The 20075-nt window shown below is 34.8% G+C and overlaps 1 protein-coding gene across 3 annotated transcripts in view; it reads left to right on the top strand.

The window, feature by feature from the left end:
* EXOC2 (exocyst complex component 2) overlaps nt 1-20075 on the top strand; it is a 139021-nt gene that overhangs the window by 48364 nt on the left and 70582 nt on the right. For 2 of the 3 annotated variants that reach the window (XM_026114850.2, XM_064507100.1), the window contains 5 exons: nt 2433-2513; nt 6416-6561; nt 6656-6737; nt 7192-7348; nt 10306-10424. In XM_026114850.2, coding sequence (XP_025970635.2) covers nt 2433-2513; nt 6416-6561; nt 6656-6737; nt 7192-7348; nt 10306-10424 — 585 coding nt within the window. The remainder of the gene's footprint in view (nt 1-2432; nt 2514-6415; nt 6562-6655; nt 6738-7191; nt 7349-10305; nt 10425-20075) is intronic. The other variant, XM_026114852.2, reaches the window with a different exon arrangement.

Below are 20075 nucleotides of genomic sequence, written 5' to 3'. Positions count from 1 at the left end.
ATTTTAATTATTTGGTCAGCAATTAATGCTATGTAATTAATACTTCCAAAGTATTGCATTTTAAAAATCTTTGAGACAATAAATAACTTTTTTTTTATCCACAGCCATGTAGAAAATATGTTTTGAAAATACACTTAAGAACATGATTTGAATATATTTAAATTCAAATCATTACCATCTGACAATGTTCCATTTATATTTACAACACTTGGTTTAAAAATACTTGCTTATGTTTTGGTTGCTGTTCTGATGAACTTACTGTTCAATATGTAACTTAGATTGCAGTTCTGTGACTATTACATATGACCAGAACTCATGCATATAAATGAAATTATATCATTAGAACCTGTAATGTTTTTGTTATAAAGTTACGAATATATATTCTCAAAATTAAACAATGTGCATGTTACCTATAAAATATGTGCTATGATTCAAGAATACATAGTCTTTAAAATAGTTTTCTATTCTCGAACACACGCAAGAATTTAAGTGTGGATTACCTTAAGAAATATGGTGTCCTAAATCAGGTTTTTTTCCTGTAGTGAAATAAATAAAGAGACTCCCTTGCATTTTCAGAAAAACAAAGCTTCCTGAAATTTTGTGTTTAGGCTCCATTTGAAGGGTTGTGTTTGTCTGAGAATAACGTAATTTTCTCTTCTTTTGCCCTCTCTTTTTTGCCATCTTTCTTTTTAAATGAAAACTTCTTCTTTCAAAGAGGCTGGATACTATGATAAAGCACCAGCCTGTTTCAGAATAGCCACCATCTCTCTCTCTTTACAGTAGGACTGAAGCCACAGGCTCGCCTTACTAAAGGAAGCTAGTTTGTCTCTGTTCTCTTGTTCCTCTTAGGCTGGGTCTACGTAGGAATAGATTTGTAGAGGAAGACAGTGATGAGAACCTGATGTACACATTGTTTGCCCTCCAGGGTGCTTCTTCAGACTAGCTTAAGTATCACCCTGTGGACTGAATGCCAAGTATCTGTTGGAGCACATTAAGTATGCTCCTGTGGTGCATCGTCTAGGTTGGTTTCAACTTAAAAGAATACAGCTCAAACATTCCAAGATTGCTTTGTCGTGCAAACCGAAGCAAGATAATTGGGGACAACTGGGAGACTGGTTTCAAGAATGTATTTGTGTTCTGGACTAAAATGTATCACTATTCACTTTCTTAAAAGCACAGAGCACCACTGTCTTCATGGGTAGCTTCACTTCATTCTTCTGAGAACTAGTGGGAAGGAAGTAGCAATTTTTTAGAAGACTTCTCGGCTGAAGCTGATGGGAAACTTTTTTTTTTTTTTTTTTTTTTTTTTTAAGTAACAGGAGCTGATGGCTACTTAATAGAGAATTTTAGGTATGTTAATAGATTAAAAATTTTAAAGGGAAATCATATGATTTTAAAATAATTACTTTATCTATGCAGGATGCATGTATGCAAGATTACTAGAAATCTTCTTTAAAAAAACAAAAACCCAATGATTTTTGCCAGTTGCATTCAGCAGAGAGGAAGAGGAAAGGGAGACTGAGTAAGAGACAGGAAGTAGAAGAAAGCAGTATCTGAACTCCCTTTGCTGCTCATATTTCCAGAGTGGTATAGTGTAGTCAGAGTGCTGGTAAATCTGTCCCTTCCTTACAAAGAAATTAGGATGAAAACAACAAATTAATGCTGATACTAAATTTTTCCACATCCATTAGTAATACCATATGGAAACAAGAATTTGGGCTCTGGGCATTTTAGGACAGGGAAAAATAGCATCTTCTGAAAACACGTCCACACTGCCCCCCCCCCCGCCCCCCCCCCCCCCCCCCCCCCCCATTTTCATGTGGTTTTCAGCAAAAGCACCACAGTGCTTTTGTGTAGTGGTTAATGCAGGGTGTTGCTGCAAGGTACACTGAAATTGCGCGAGTGCTTTGTGATTGTATTCGTACAGACGAAAACAACTTATTTTGGGAGGTTTCTAACACTTGATTTTGAGGTCATTTGGATTCCCTATGACTCTTTTTCTACCCTTTAATTATTGGTGATACCTTTTCTATGAGATCAGTCTAAAAGGCCAATTTTGCCCTACGAAGCAAAAGTGTTTTGTATTTGAATGATGCTTACTTTTCAAAATACTAAATAGAATTAATACATGTACTACAAGATAGCTAATCAGGATTATTCTGCCCAGGTTTTATTTTTTCTTAAGGGTTGTCTTGTTCAGGGGTGTACAGGAAGTCTGTGTTAAAGTAATGGTTAAAATTCTGCAGCGTCTGGCTCTCAGCCCTGTGCTCCACTAGACTATGCTGCCATGAAACATGTTTGTATTTTTTATGTCTAACAAGAAAAATAACACTTTATTTTAAATTTGAAAAAATGCTTAAAAGTGTCACTTTGATGTAATGTATTCCTGCCTATTAAAATGTTCTGCATTTTAACTAGACACTTTATTCCAGCAATCCATCAAAAACTGGAAGCGGATGGAACGGAAAAAGTCGAAGGATCCATGACGCAAAAACTGGAGAATGTACTGAACAGTAAGTTTTGTCCGTCTACCAGCAACTATTTATGGACTTTGGACTTTATAACAAGTTTTAATATATTTCTTGGAATACAGTAGAAAGCAGAAAACAGTACACTCTCTCTTGCCATTTCCCTTTTGATGGTAGTGGTTTTAGGATATGCTACTACACTTTTTGAAAAAAGTGGCAACTTTTGCCCTGAATTTCAGTGGACAAAGGATTGAGTTTGTGATAACAAAGAGAATAAAAACCAAAATAAAAGAAGCCTACAGCGCTTAATTTAAATGAATTTTGGTGGCATCTCAATTTTAAGTGTGCAAAGAAAACAAAAGAGAGAGCTATAGAAGAGTGAGCAAAACTAAGTACCAAGATTGTAAAAACTTTTAGTAAATGAGAAAAATACAAATTCCGTTTGCAATAGCAAGATCTATTAACAGGATATTTTTCACTTAATGTGCTGTCATTCAAACTACTTGAAACTAGTATTCTTTTATAAACTTTTGAAAAGCTCTCAGTACCCTCTTTTCTGTGCTTCTGTGTATTGCTTGTAAGATTTTGTTGAAAAAGATTACTTGAATTTACTGCATTTTGGTATGTGTTTCATCAGATCAAAAAGTTACTTTTTTAATTCTGGGAATTTTGCCAAGACAATTTTGCTTTGTTTCATTGTGATTTTTTTCACAGAGGAAGGGATGTTTCCCTTAGTGCTGTATCAATAAGCAGGAATGACATCCAGATAGCTGACTCTGTGTTGGAAAGTCTGAGTGTATTTTATGAAAAAGGGAAAGTGACATGGAAGTTCACTGTTTTTGTTCTCCTGTATGAATAAAGCGGTGACTGTTCGTGTGTGGAGCAGAAGGAAAGCAGGGTTGTTTGTTTGTTTGTTTGTTTTTTCTGAACAGGCTTAGTTTTGGTCATTACTAATACATTAATGTTCACAGCAAAGGTGTAGTTTTGAACATTGTTCTTCCCCATCCTGTTGTCGCCTGCAATGCAGAACCTGACATACATATATGTGCTATCTGAATGACTTGTGTGCCAAAATCTGCTTGAAACAAATAAGGTAGAGGAAAAAGGCAATTAATGACATTTGTAGATGTAGTCCTCAGTGCTCTGTATCAATACCACGCCATGCACTGAGCACAGATCCTTTGGAGAGCACTTTTCCTTTGACAAAAATACATAACAGATTTTGACATATATGAGTGAAACCATGAAATCTTGCAGGGTTGTGACTTTGTCTTTCACAGACTAGTATGAGACAGACCTACCTGTAATATACAAGCACTTTTTCATTTGATAAATGCTGGCTGAAATCTGTATGCAAATGGTTAGGATCATCTTTTGCAGGCTGGCCCTTTAGAGGAGCTTGTGCCAGCCACTTCGGAGTGGTATTAGGTTTAGCTCGTCTGTGAAAAGAATTGACTCCTTTTCCTTCTGATACTTTGCAAGTCATGACTGGTGGGAGGCAGGGGGGTAGGAATACAGGGATTTAAAAAGAGTAAACAATATTATGCAAAGTAGTTTAGGATGAAAGCCTTGTTTCTTTTCAGGCCGTTCAAAAGTGTCCTTAGTTACTGTTCTGTAAAGAATTGACTTTCAAGTGCTTCTCTAATCCACGAGTTAAAGGGCCTGTTTTCAAAAATATCCTCAAATCGTTAATCAGATGTTGCATTTTATTTACTGTGGGTGCGTATTTTGAGAGATATAGTTTGTGAGCCTGATCAGAGAGTCCTAAGAGTAAGGATGTTTTCTACAGCATCTGAATACATTAAAATAGTTTGCCAAATTGTTGGATTGAAACTGCATAGGATAGTAGAAGCAGAATCTGGTGTTATAGATGTAATTACAAGTGTTTGGAGCTGCAACTAAATATCTTAAGTAAGATATTAAATAGATATATATGTGTATGTATTTATGAAAATATGTGGTGTGGTATAATTAATTTCACAAAGGATGGTATCTTAAAAGAGGTCAATCTAATTCTCTCCATTATGTGGTGTTTCTGTCAGGCTCTATGAAAGACAACTGTTGGATAATTGGAGCTTTATTTTGAGGTAAAAAGAAAATTTCTACGCAGCAGGATGAATCCTCTGTTGTGAAAACACAGTTAATCAACATAGGACTTGCATCTTTATCCATCAACTTTATTATTTATGTTTAGATTATTCATCAGTGATCAAGAGATAAAAATTGTTAATATAGAAGGGATTTGGGAGGGAGGAAGGGAGGACATTTTACAGGTTTTTAAAGCTAAAATGAAAGACCTTTTCTGCAGAGTGATGAATTTGATTAAGACGTTTAGAGATTAAAACAAATTATTAAACAAAGTCCATAGAAAAAAATGTAAAGTCATTTACTTGAATTGAGGATTTCTACAGCAAATTATGTATTAAAGAAATGAGGACATGTTTTGTTTTAAACTAAAGATGGATTATCACTGTGCAATTTCTGTAGTTCTCAATTACCTTTTAAAAAGTTTTGTTTTGTAATGAGTAAAGAAAAATGCTTTGTGAGTACAACTGTAATCACCAAAAATAGTACGTTGCTTGTTATCTGGCTGTTAAAAGAATAGACAAGAAACATATGAATTCAAACAAAACAAATTTTGTTTACTAGGAGGATTTATGAAACACGCATCTATTATAACCTCAAGAAAAAGAAAATCCAACTTTATCTGTGGTCTGCATTTAAATGTCCAGCTAGCTGTTTCATTGTGTATTTCTCCTTAATGGATTAAAGTATTTTACGCTAAATAGTATGTAGTAGAAATAGCAATCCTCACAAAACATTTTTTTACATCAGAGCTTCAAAATTTCAATGAAGTTTAAACATTATTTAGATATAATAATTATTTCACAAAGACTACTTTTAACATGAGTAGGCCACCCACAGTGTTGACTAGAGAAAATGGCATGCACGCCACCCAGTGAGACTGATGTAATTTTTTTCATCTTTGCTTAAAGTATAGTCACTAGACCAGATAATGTAGAAACTTTTACAGACAGCGATCAAAAAGGCTAAAACAGTTCCACTTTTTTGTTTCTTTGGCTAATAAAAAATAAGGCACAAGTTGAAAAATGCAAATATTCGCATGCAATGTAAATCTTCCCTACTATAAATGAAATTCTGTTATACTGTGAAAGGAAATTATGGGGAATCTTTAGTACAAGATAGCAAACTTCATAGTCTGAATAAAAAAGGTTTTAAGAATGTATTTGTTGAAGAATATTCATACATAATGTAGAAACTTTGTTGCATGAAATTGTTGACCAAGGGCTTGATCCTGTATGCAGTGAAGCCAGTAAGAGATTTAAAGTAATATGAAGACAATTTATGTTTATTCTGTTACAATGACCAGCTAGTTATAGTCTCAGTAACGTTATTGTCTGTGATTTAATCATTGGTACTTTGAATAATGACTGATTTAAATATCAAATAGTATTAATCATTCTTTAGATTTAATTTAAAAACACAAAAAAATTATGTTTACAAAACCTACAGTGATAACTCTTGAAGCTATGACGTTAATTAACATAATAAAATTATACTGTTCTAAAAGGAAAACTTTGTATGACTTTTCTATATCCTGAGATGCATAATTTAGTTGTAAAATGTAAATCAGGAGCCAAAGCAAACTATAAAATATCTGAAATGAAGTTAAGCATTTGAAGTAGGGGAGTGTGATTCATTTTAATTGCACAGGGATCTTAGCACATTAAAATGCTAAGTAGTTCACTTTGAAATAGTATTTCATAAATGTTAACACAAAAAAAGAATAAAATGTTAGCAATAATTTTTCACTTGCTCTGAAAAAACTTGAATGAATGTGTCAGTCATTAAAATGAGGAAAATCTGTTTCTAGTTTGTACTGATTACCTACTTTACTTTTCTTGTTTTCATCCTTTTTAAAATAGGAGCCAGTAACACAGCAGATACCTTATTCCAAGAAGTGCTGGGTCGCAAGGACAAAGCTGATTCAACGAGAAATGCACTTAATGTCCTTCAGCGTTTTAAATTTCTTTTCAATCTACCCTTAAATATTGAAAGGAATAGGCAAAAGGTATAATCCTTTAAAAATATTTTTCTCCTTCCTAAAATTAGTCTACATTATCTTTTTCATCATAAATGCAAATTTTGGTTTTTTTTTTTTCAAGGGTGATTATGACGTGGTTATTAACGACTATGAAAAAGCCAAGTCACTCTTTGGAAAGACAGAGGTTCAAGTATTCAAAAAATGTAAGATATGAGATCTATTATTTACTTACAGTATTTTAACTACAAGGCTAAAAACATATAATAGTCTAAGGAGCTTTATGTGAGTTTCAGCTTCTGTTTATATGGAGTTCTCTTTCAATTCTGAACAATTACTCTAAACAATATTTTTGGCAGGTTTCTGACTGAGATATGTACTAGAAAATAACAAGTATAATATGCGATTGCAGCCAATTTTATTTATTTATTATTGAGGCTTTGTATTACCGGACATGTAACAGGTTTCAGTAACTGAAGGATATGACTTAGAGCATCCCTCACTGGCATATTTTGGAAAGACTTCAAAGTCAAATTTTCTGTTTTGTACTATTGTTGTATTCAAAATTTTCAGATGTAACTTGCTGTAAAATGAGTTATATCAATTCCTGCATTAAGTCCAGAAGGATCTGATGCCCTAGAAAAATAACTTAATTTTCAGTTCCCCGTACTGCTGACGGCACACATTGGATTTATTTCCTCTGCCTGCTCCTAGATTACGCTGAAGTTGAAACCAGAATTGAAGCTTTAAGAGAACTTCTGTTGGATAAACTGCTTGAAACTCCATCAACATTGCATGATCAAAAACGTTATATAAGGTAATCATTTGACTAATATCTTCTTCAGACATATGATATTGGATGTATATCTAAATCTGTTTCCTAACAGTGTAGTGAATATTCTTACTATGATTTAAGCACAAATGTTTTAAAGCTATAAATACAGTATTTTAAGATTTTATGAGGATATAAATAGTGGCAATAGATAGTACTTGATGGTTTATTGAATAATAAAGAACACTTCTAGAATGAAAACAATTTAACGAAAGATAACTGGGATTTAATTTAATTTTTTTAGTCTTAAACTCATGTTTAGATTCTGATGCTTCCTGTAAACCATCATATTACAAGTCTAGTCTGAAACAATCACTCACAGTTACAGATCTCAAAATAGATTCTTTATTAATATGTGTTATATTTCATCTTGACTTGGTGTTGAAATGGAGTCATCGTGAGTCCAGTAATATTAGAAAGGTTTTAATCCAGACTTTCATTCAAATTTGGTTTTGGCTCTTTTACTACTCATTCTAAGTAATATAGTTTGTATTTCTGGAGCATGAATCATTTGCCCAGTTTTCATTGAAATTCCCAGTTTTTCTGTCATCCTTAAAGCTGTTGGTGAAGTTTGTTTCAGGCATACTAACATGAGTCGGTTGGATCTCCTTATACCAGTAGACCTTAGTCCGCCTGACAACCCGTGGCACCAGAATTGAAAATGCTTTGGAAGATTTGATGGCTTTACTTTCAAAGCCTTTGAGTCTTAGACATTAGTAGAGATCCTGTTGTGGTTTGGGATTCCCAATGTTTTTTGTTTTTTTTTTTTTCAATTATCTTAAAAATTGTAGACCAAATGCAGTACTATGTGAAGCATTCTTAAAACACTCTGACTCCTGTTTGAAGTCTTTGTTGTTTTGTGTGCTAGCCAGACCCATCCACACAGGACAAACTGCAGTATTGGAGACTCGGGTCGCATTACTTACGAGGCTAGACGATAACCAGCATACATGCACATAGAGTGTCTCTCATTCTTTTAGGTGCCATATAAATATCACATAGTTAATAGAACCGCGTTTTGAGCTGAGTAGTTAAGCATTTTGTGCCTCTTAAGAATGTGTTACTGTTTTGTTCTTTTTCTTCTATATCAATCTTGAAAACCTTAAAGAAAAGTTTCTTTATTTTAGCCAATAATTATGAGCTCTTCCAAGAATTCTTTGGAAGAATTGAAGCTGTATCTGTTTAGGATTCTGAGTTTTTTAGTTTTTCCCCAGCTCCATACCTGGAGAAGCATTGAATCTTTAAGAATATCGCAGCCTGCATTAAAGCAGTTTGTTCGGATGTAACTCCTTAGTGTATTCCACATCTAGAACACTTAACAAAAGAGAGCAAGGCATGCACAAATCTTGAATAATTTGATGCTAATGAATTAACAGAAGCCCTGGATATGAAGTGTATACTACTGTAGCTTTGTTAATAGGATTATACTTCTGTACATTTCCTGGGGGTAAGGTGTGAAGAAAGCTTTCTTCAGAGCACTTTAGTTAAAAACAAATTAACCAAATCCTCCTCATAAAATAACTTCCATAAAAAACTGCTGTATTTATAAGCTCTGGGTTTTTTTTCCTTCCTCAGTATGTTTTGTATGTCTACGGTGTCTAAGACTGAACAAGACCTGAAATACCATGTTTTTCCCTCTCAAAAATCCAGTACATATATTTGATTAGTCTTCAATCCGTTTTCTCCCCTTATTTTATTACACTATTTACACTGGTAATTATATTATACTGTTCAGAAACAGTTTACCATATCACTTAACAGCTAAGGGGATGCATTTTTTCCAAGGCCAGCAGTATTTTTTTTTTTATTTTGTGTCTAAACAAAGACTAAAGTCCTCCTGAACACTCATGAAGGACTTGAGCTCATAATTTATAAATATCACTCTTTCAAAATGGTTGGTTGTGTAATCTCATCCATCCAACTGATCGTACTTTGACAAACAGTTTATTTTGCATGTTCAAGTACTGTAGACAGTTCTCAAGAAAGTTGGAATTTTGCAATACAGTCCTAATTAACGTTAGTCAGTATTGTAGTAATACAGCTTTTTTGAAGGGGTTATACACTCCTTGCACTGCTTAAGATCATAAATCAGCATACTACATCTTGGTCATCTTGAATTTTTGAAAATCTTGTGTCTAATTACTGCAGAATGTATTGGAACACATTAAATAGTAGAACAGCTACTTCTTTCTAAGTATCACTTTGAAAGTACTGTTGTCATGTAGTCTTGAATACCATACATTGGACTATACTACTTCTGTATTCTCTTAGCAGTCACAACAGCTGGCTTCTGAACACACCCCAAAGACAGAGGGTGTTTTGCTTCCACTTGTTAGAAATTCCATTAAAAAGAAAAGCCCCAATCTCTTGCCTTATCCTGTATATATATTCACACTGTGTGTGTACATCCTCATGCAAAAACCAAAGAGGAGCTTCATTTGCATTTGTCTGTGCATGTGTGTGCTAAAATGAATGATCATCCAAAAATTAATTCCTTCTATACTTGCCTGTTACAGTTACATGATGATGCAATAGGGACATATAAAGTGGGAAGAAAAATATCATATTTTACATGCTTGAAATGTTATCACTGATTCCAAGTGAAACATGAAGTGCTGAACTGCAACCTTGGCAGATAAAGAAATTGGTTTCTCAAGTATTTAACTAGAGACATAACTGAAAATCTATATTAACATGATATTAAGTATATATATTTTTGTTTATTTCTGTGAGGTGTTTTTAAATGGAACTTTGCTTCACTAAATTAGGAGAGGAGAATGCAAAGCTTGCATTTGCATTGAGTATGAATGTGTCTTAGCAAGTATTCTAATATTTTTAAAATTATGTAAAAAGGAGGTATTTCTCAGTACATCTTTGGTCTGTTTTAATGAGGCCTTCAGTGTGTCAAGTCAGTGCTGTGATTTTTGGACTGGGTTTTACAGATATCTTTCTGATCTTCATGCACCTGGGGACCCTGCTTGGCAGTGCATTGGTGCTCAACATCAGTGGATTCTGCAGCTCATGCACAACTGTAAGGAGAGCTATGTTAAAGAACAAAAAGGCAAGGATATGTTTTTGTTATATATATATTTGACACTTTGGAATTTGGCATTGCCTTTTATTTGACAAGTTTTAGTGTACAAATGATATTTGGGTTTTTTGCCCCCCTCTCGATTTTGATGGCTTTTTACAAAGTTGAATACTGACTTACATTGTTTTTGACCACTATATTATAAAAAGAAAAGAGTGGTTAGAGTTTTCTTTTTGTTTAATTTATAACTTTTAAGCTCTTTACATGGGAAAAGCATTATATTTCCGTCTTTCATCCAAAGTTTACTCTCCTCTAGAAACATTTCTGTAGGGTCACTTTAAATTCAGATTGTTGTCTGAATCCACCAGTTAGATTTCTTTGTCAGAAGATATGCCAGTAGTACAAGGAAACACAGGACACTGGGGCATTGTGGAATAATGTGTGTTCGTCTCTTGTTATGCAGTGAGTGATAATACAGTCTTGTCGTATTCTTTGTTCATGTGTGGTTTCAAAACTCAGATTATGCTGTTCAGGCACAAACCTGTGAGATTGTCTAAATATCCCATTTGCCCATATTATATTTAGAGCCATTTGAATACATAATTGTGTTCCATATTTGTTTTTGCCAGTGTTGCTCCTGGAAGGAATGCCCTCATAGTACTACTTTTAGGTGTTGTAGCAACTTAGCAACCAATTAACAAAGTCCTTCACATTGATGCATTTTGAAAAGGGAATGGGTGGGAGGGCTACTGGCCTGGCATTTCTGGTAGTAAAATCTGAAAACTCAGTTTTTAAATTAGACCAGTAGTGCCTTGTTTCTCAAGGAGTCTTACTGAATTTGCTGATGTTTCCAAAATGAGTAGGCATAGTGGAGTCTGGCTTCTCTTGGCTTGTGGATAACTCCCATGTTTAGTGTTATTGCATGTGTATCCAAAACCAAATAAGATGATCTCTTTCGAGAAACCACAAGAATTTTACTGAACTGGAGCTGCTGCAGAAATGTGCTAAAAAATTGCTGCAGGATGCTTAGGCTTTTTTCTTTAGCAAAGGTTATGACATCAGGTATAGGGTTCGCTGGGTGCTTAAAATATGACAGTGATGCCAATCCCGCATTTCTAAGTTGTAGCACAAAGGGTGTACAGAATGTGTTTGTTTTACAAAATGTTTTTGAGTGCTATGGGACCAGCTGGAACGCCAGGTTGGATTCTTAGAGTCTTGGTCAAAATTCAGAACAGTTCCAAAACCCTGCCATATCCCTCCCTCAAAAAAACCTAAGTGTCTTCTCCCTCCAACACCAAATAACTGTCATAGAGCAAACCTCACTTATAAAAATGGCCACATTAATAATTCTAAGCTTTCTTTTTCCTCCTTCCACTTGCAAAATGGTATATAGACATCTTACCTTCTTAGCAAGAAAAATAAGAGCATGAAGGTACTAAGTGCTCAAAATTTTTCCTTGTTGTAGTAGTCCATATACTTTTGATAAACATGTTCTGGTAAATTAATGGAAGATGTGTGCTTAAATTCTTCAGCTTGTCTTGAAACTCTCGACCTGTTTGGTGTTTTCCTTGCAACAGTTCTGATTACCTTAGGCTTATTATTAAAAGGACTTTGTTTAGCTCATAGTGAGAGCCAACCTAACTTTACATATTACATAACTTTGCTATCTACAATATGTCTGTTAATGCATATATGAAATAAATGCCAATATAGAGCTATTTTTATTAAAGAGCTCATCTCGTTCATTTAAATAACCTCCTTTCATCCTTTTTTGTTTTTCTGTGGTGCTAACCAGTTTGCGGTTTTTCTACAGATCACAAATTACTCAAAAAGTTGATTCTAGTCGATGGAATTTCTCACTTAGTATCCACCAGAGCAAAGGAAGGCTGCTAAACTCAGTTTCTCCTTTCCAAAGAACCTCAATTTTGGCATACAGCATATGGGAGAAGTAAAAAAGAAAACTTGGAAGAAGTGATATTAACTGCCAAGTAGAACAATGTTGATTGCGATCAGAGACATGGAATGTATTTTAATCTATTTTAGTAGATGTATGCTTTTCAAACAGGAAATGTGTGTTTTTTCACTCATAACTATTGAATCGGTTATGCGTGACTTAGAGAAATCTAACCAACCTAAAGAAGTCAGAAATGTGGTTTATCTATTTATAAATTCAGAGGCCGTTTTTTAAGCAAAGATAGTAACAAATTTTCAAACACTGAACTCCATTTAAAATTTGCTTCTAAAAAAATTCTTTTATGTATCAAGTATTTGGCAGCAAAGGTGGGTCATAAGGTTGATACTTCCTTGAAAAGTGCATTAGATCTTTTTCTGGGTTTCCCTTTTGAACAGGAATAATATACATTGTTTCTAGCAGATGGTAGTCTACATACTGAAAGTGCTGGAATATGCAGCTGGAGATTACTGTTCTACCTTGAACATCGCAGTAATTTCTGGCTAGTCTTAACTGTTTTTCTGCTGACTGTGAGTCTCTAGGTTCAAACTGACTGAGTGAAAACTCTTCAGAATAGTAAATTTAAACCTTTAGCAGAATCTACAGAGAGTGTGTGTCCGCTTTTACATATGTGCACAAGTTTTATTTCTCAACTTTCAACTGAGCTTGTGCCAGAAGCATTTTGCTTCCAATTTATCAGTTTCAAAGCAGACCAGTGCTCTGAGTTTTTACACCTGATGAATTTTAATACCTTAAAATCATATGAAATGGGTTCAGAATTAGACCAAAACCTTTGCTTTTCTTACTTACCTGAAAAAGTCTTTGGTTAGTCCTCTATTGATATTCCTAGACAGGATTTTGTAGCTGAGTGTCAAACAACAAACATTCTCAAAGAATTTATTCACAGGTTGTGACGCAGATGAGATGGGAGGGCAGTTATTTGCTAAACAGTATAAAAAGCAAAACTAAGTGAATTCAAAGGAGAAGTTCCTCCAAATTTAGTCACTGACGACAAGCCAAGAGTATATTCTCAGTGAGACAAAGTTGTTCAAGTTGTGTCTGCACTACTGGAAGGCTGTCTTTTTAGTCATTGCAACTTTTTTCATTTTCTTATATATAAATAGAATCTTCTGTCTTTTTTAAGAGGTTCAGTGCTGTACCATCTCTTCCAGGCCACTAGCGGTTGTAATCAGGACAAATCTCCACTACTGACAAAAAGTAAATCTATTTTTATTCTACAACCTGCTTAGGCTCTTTTGCTTTGCCTGATGATGCCCTCTTGCCCATTCAAAGCTTTGTTAAGCATAGCTGAAAAAGGGAGTGAGCTGCTATACATTTGGAGGTATTTGGAAGTTCTGTAGTAAACTTGCAAATTAGATTTTTTTATATATATATTTATTATTATTATTATTATATCTAAGCATATTTTTGATCTAAATATGAATCCTTCATAAACCTGTCCTAGAACTGTGAAGCATCATAACACGGTACGGTCTCTGATGCATCTCAAAAGAACAGCACAGAGCAAGTTTGCAGCCCTGTAGTGGCCTTGGAGTTCACTCCTGGAATTTGTTTCTGGGACTAGCAGAAGCCCTATGTGCTTCAATGCTATTTTTTTTTCTCAGTTTACTCAGCTTGTGTTAGTATTATTTCCAAAAATTGAAAGGTACCTCAGGCACTACCGAACTGTGTGAAATAATGTGGCAGTCTGAAGTAAAGGCTGAGAACTGCAAAACCAAATTGTTCCATCAGAAGTTTCTTTTGATTTTAATAGATATTAATCATAAAAGATATAGCAATCTGATCGTTAGCTAGTACATTGTGTTTATTGTCAAATGGTGTGAGTAGGATGGGGAATTTTCTGAAGTCCTGTACAACAGTGTTTGCATTTTGGAGTTTATTTCCCTGAAAGGATGATTAAAAATAATGATGAAGGATACAAATTAGTACAAGCTACTGTTATAGGCTTTCATGTTTGACATCGAGATTTATGTGATAGAAGGCATGGAGGATGGGGAAGCAAATTGTGGGAGGATACGTTCTAGCCAGTGTTTTGCCGCTGCCTGTTTATTATGCTGTTAGAAATCAGCACCAGGGACTGTCTTAAAGCGTATTTGAGGAATACTCTTGTGTGTGTATTAATATACTGTGTCTCCTCAGCCTTAAGCAACCCTATTGGTTTGCTGATAAGTCTTGAATTATATAGCATAACTCTTCATGAACAAACTCAGATACTGCTACTGTTACTCAACCATCACTGCTTTTAGCCCATCCATCTCTTAGTCTGTATTGCCATGACAGACCTTCTGATTTCTGAGGCAAAAAGTGCAGGCAGAGCATTTTAATATTATGAAAAACTGTTAGAATCCAAACCCATACATTGCAAGGAATGAGTGAATATTGTATATGACAGTGAATTAAAATTTCTCCTGCTCCATGCCCTCTGAAGTATGGGCAGCCAGGATACAGAGACCAAACAGCATAGTCAGAGATGTAATGGAAGCATTAGACAGTACAGGGGATGCCCAGATCACAAAAATCCTGTGCTAATGCCCATACATTAAGCTATCCTCCCCTTCTCTAATACTAACATTCTTCTATTAAAGGTGGAGCTATGGATATGGGACCCAGGTGCAACTGGCTGGAGCTGTAGCCCTACTGATGTAGTGATGTTTGGAAATATATGGATTTATTAACTTCTTAATATTTTTCTATTTTCTATTTTACCTGCCTTATGGGATAGGCATTCATGCTCTTTCATTGTTTTTGAAACCTTATTTTTACTTCTACGGGTTTGTTGCCTGAAACATTGGAAGATTCATTTTATAAATCTGATTCTGTACTGCTGTTGCTACCTCAGGTCACCCACCGGGAGAACTTAAGGTAGGCAGAGCCACTTTGTTGCTGTTATTTAGTATGTAGATATTTATTTGTTATGGAGAGGGCAGATGCCTGCCACTGAATAGACAAGAAAAAGAACACTTTTTGATGGCTATGAATATAAAGCTTAGCATATGGAAAAGCACTATGCTCACTCAGAAGGGTTATCTCCTAAATCTCTAGCAAGAGATAGCTGAATAATATATTGTGATGATATTTTATACCTTGGATTGTCCATACTCTGAGCTGCTGCTTGCGAACTTTGAACTTAAAATTTTCAAAAGTCTGGGAGCTTGTAAACCTGGTACCTGGATACTAAAGTGTTACCTTCTATTAAAGCTTTATAAATTTGTAATTTTTAACTTTACTTGGCAATTTCCATAGTACATGGGCATCATTTTAGTTTTTCACTATGGTTTAGGTTTCTCAGACTTGTTGGAGTATTGGAAACATGGGGGTTATAGTGACGTAAAATGGCACGAAAATAAATGTAAATAAATGAGGTTTAGTTTAAAATTTGCCTGTGGCACTGGGCAGATAGCCAAAATGAATTAAGCAATGGGATTCTTAACATGAGTATGAGGGAAAGAAGCTACAGAGATTAAGACTGTTTTCTGTGTGGCCAATGGTTATTGTTTAGGCTTAATATTGGCTGTGTAGATTACATAAGGCTGCGAGATAAAATGGAGAGGGCCGCTAGTCAGGTTATCTTTGAAGTGACTGAAAAATATCTTCATTTATTAAGACATCTTTTTGAGATGTTGTGTAATATTAGAGCAAATAAGCAATCTATCAATACCCTTTAGAAGCTAAAAGTGTAAATGGAAACACTAACAAAGTTGTAGCGTGAACTTTCTGCTGCCATTTGGGACACTAAATACATAATATGCAGCCTATTAGTGTTCCTGACACTGAAAAGGTTCTTGAAACAGGACAAGTTTGGTCAGAGTGATTTTTGTTGTAGTTCTAATTGCTGAAAAAAATGCAATTTTTCCAGCACTGAGACTATGATGCACAGCTCTCCAGATATTGTAGAAAGTATGTATTCTTGTGGTGCCAGAGTAACAGCAGCTGTTCATAGTGTGAGAGAAGGAGATGGACGCTTATACCACAGTGCTCTTTCTTCTGTACCACACTAAGATTCTGTTCACCTTGCGATGAATGATCTATCTTTGTTAGATCAGACAGGCCAGCAAGGCTTGTGTCAAAAGGGCCTTTTCAATTTGTTATCCTAGCAGCTGGTTCTCTTCCATTGCCTTTGCTTACTGTACATCTGGAAGAAGACTTCTTGCAGCTGGGAGCCATTTCATGTCTAAACCACATCCCCTGTCCATAGCAGAAATACTCTTTTGACAGCAAATGTCAAGCAAGCCCTTAATGGGTTATTAATTAAGAAAATTAAAATATGAATTAATACAAAATTTGACACTGGATTTGTTTTTCACTTTTATCCCTTGTACCTGTTAACTTTGCTGTTGTTTATATATTTAGTATGATCTGACATCTTGGGAAATGCAAGGAGCATTGTTCTTTATGTAATACTTTAAAAGATATGAACTCATCCTACAGACAGTAAATACTAGTGATTAAAAAGAGAAGCGCAGGTAGCTTAAAACTGGAATTGAAAAACAGGTACCACTGAAGATAAAGTAAAACTCTCTTCTATGGCCACAATTTTACCTTGGTGTCTACTATAGTCTTTTAAATCCTTTTTCAAGTGATTGGGTAGAAGTGGATTGTTTTTCAAAGCTGCTGAAAATGTTAATGTCCACTGAAGCTAGCGGTAGTAAAATGAGGTCATTTTTATTTACAAGCTGAACTCGAAGTATTTGGCTTTTGCTTCAGTATGTTTGGCCTGCAGGACTGACAATAAGATTTATCCTGGTTGTGAAATACTTAGAATACCAGTAGAAATAGTAGTGCACTCATCTTTTTGCTAAAAATATTACCCATTTTCTTATTGATCATTTTAAAATGTCACTTTCTAAATAAATGTGTATATAAAGTTAGCAAGGAAGAGTACTCAAGAAAAAGAATAAAATGCAGCCATTCCTCTGTTCAGCAGGTTAATTTTGAGGTAATTTATTCTACTCCCTTAATTTCTTGCCTAGACAAATTGAAATTCTCTATGCGGTGTCCTTGAAAGGAATCTTATCCCGGTTGTGTCAGTGCAGGCTCCAGGCACTGTGTGTTTGGTCAACAAGCAACCGTGGGTGGTCAGGCTGTAGCACAGGACAAGGGCCCGCTGTGCACAGGAAAAAATGTTCAAAGGTGTTTAAGGGTGGTAAGGAAGTCTGCTGCCCTTCAGAGGGTCCGGAGGCTATAGATCAGTGTTCCCTCACTATTGTAGCCTGTGAGAAAATTCACTGTAAGATACATAACAGATGAAAGAATACAGTAACTGTATTCACGTGGTTTCACATCTGTAGATTCTTTTTTGAATCTTGCTCATATACATGCATATACATTTAGTCTGCGTAATGACTGGTGTTTGACTTACCATGGAAAATCATATTGAAAAGTTACTCAAACTGAAGTTTGTCACTGGTCATTATGATGGGGTTTTGTCCTTCCAAATATGTTGGCACTGTATTATCCCCTGGTCAATCAGTATCTTTTGTAAAGAGCCTTTTCAAGACCTTTAGCTGAATGTTAGGTAAATGATGTGACAGGTTTATGGAACGGAGGTGAGATATGCACGACTCCCAGAAGAAACCTCATTCTCTTAAACTGCGAGGAAAAAAAGAAATAAGCAGAGTGCAGAGTTGTGGAGCGATGGATAGCGCAGAACAATTTGTATGCTCAGTTTCAGAATAGTTTTGAAATACGAAAGTAATGCAAAAAATTTAAATCATTGACTGGTTTGCAGATCATGGAAAAATTTGTTTTAGGCCAATCTCCTGTTAGCTTTATTTTTCATTAAGGCTATAATATGAAGCATGCCTAGAACATATAGATAACATACACAAAAAATAGGATCAAGTAAAAATAAAATCTGCAATTAGGGGCCAACACAGGTGACTTTTTTGAGTTATGTACTAGTAAGTGAATGCACAAACTGAGTAAATGACCTCAAAACCCATTGCTTGAGGGTGGGGGGAGGAGGGCAGAGCTTATTCTGGTGAGATTTTACTGAACTAGAAGAGGAGACCTGAACAAAACCATTGTACTATTTGTATTTCACATGGTATCAGAATGCTTTTTTTTCATTCTACACACCTTTAAAATATCTGTGTGCAAAGGAAGTTGAAATCCAGTAAAATCCTTAAAAATTTTTTTTGAAAGCAATGTTAAAGGCCTTAAAACTGCTGCTTATTTGATCTTCTTGTGGTTTTACAGTTGTAAATGTAATAAAGATTTAATTATATTTCTGGTTTGTCAGGATTATTTGGTAGATGGGGAGAATGTAGTGCATTCATTTTTCCTGAGTTTCTTTGGTTAAATATACACTTGGCCCTAGAGTCACTGAAAGATATGCTCCATGTAAATGCTGTATTTTGGGAAAAAACACTTCTGTAACATCAAAGATGCACTGCATTTTTAAAAAGGAGCATATCAGAATGTATTGTTCATACTGTTTATACACTATCGTAAAGCCTGTAAGCGCAGTAAGAAGTTGAAATTTGAGATTGTTGATATCCTATATTCAGATTAAAAATGTAGAAATAATATGTAAATCAAATCATGAATAAACAGTAAATTATTATTTGTGTTAGTTTATGTAGCTTTATAAATATTAGTACGGGCTGTAGACAGTCATATTTATTCATTATATTACATTATGCTGCTAAATTTAAGTTCTTGGCTCTCAAGAGGGAATGAGTTGGAGATGGGAGAAAACTTGTTTGTAAGTTAACTCTCACTTCCCCTCTCCCCTCAAGATTTATGCTTTAGTGTGCAGTCTTCAAGCGCTATCTTCTGGTCGGTTGAGAGCAAGATCAGCTTTGCTAATGTAGTCCAGATGTTTATTAGTCCTGAGGGTATATGTGCTGTTGTAGTTCCCTGCTGCTGTGTTATACTTGGTTGTAATGCTAGACAACCAATTAAGAAATTAGTTCATGTTAAACTTTCTTTTCCTGGTACGGCTGCAAACTGATGATGTGGTTTTTCTAGTGGAACAAGAGAGTATTCTTTACATGTTTTCAGTTACTGGTGAATATATAAACCATTTGGGCAGCGGGGGGTTAGTATATCATCAGCAATACAGAATTTTCAGGTTTTCAGCTACCTCAGGCAAATGGCTTTAATTGAACTAATTGACATTAAGATGTTTTTGTAAGTATGTCTGTTTTTCTTAATTCTGAGGTTTAATGGGTACTGTCATTTTTAGAGACCATCTGTTTACAAGAAATTCCTCATATTAACAAGGTGTTTGAAGGATGAGGGCATAAATTCCATATGTAGACATCAAAGAGGGAAGTTTTGGTGTATCATGGGGTTTTTCTAAATGTAGTTCATGTGAAAACAGCATTATGATTTTTTAATATATGTTTTAACCAGCAAATGTCTGTCTGTCTTTTCTTTCAAATTCTGATGTCTATCTTTTTTTTTTCCAACCAAAAAAAATGTAGATATGTTGAATCTCAGAAATAATTAAATTTTTATGGAAGCCACAGAGCTGTGCAAAGAACTTAAAATTTCTCAAGGTCTTCTGTACAATCTTCTTTTTATTCTGTGTAGAATCTCTGTAACATATCTAATGCATGCTCTTTTGTGGGCCCTTTTTTTTTTTTTTTTTTTTAATCCTGAGAGGGAAAATTTTGTTTTGTTTTTACTTCATTCTGCAAGATTTCTGGAATGTTTTTACAGATGTCAATTATTGCAAATTGCAGCATTTAAGATGTGTCTTA

The sequence above is a fragment of the Dromaius novaehollandiae genome, chromosome 2 (assembly GCF_036370855.1).
Source record: "Dromaius novaehollandiae isolate bDroNov1 chromosome 2, bDroNov1.hap1, whole genome shotgun sequence".
Lineage (NCBI taxonomy): Eukaryota > Metazoa > Chordata > Aves > Casuariiformes > Dromaiidae > Dromaius > Dromaius novaehollandiae.
The sequence above is the reverse complement of the archived record's forward strand: the minus strand, read 5'-3'. Positions and strand labels throughout refer to the sequence as shown.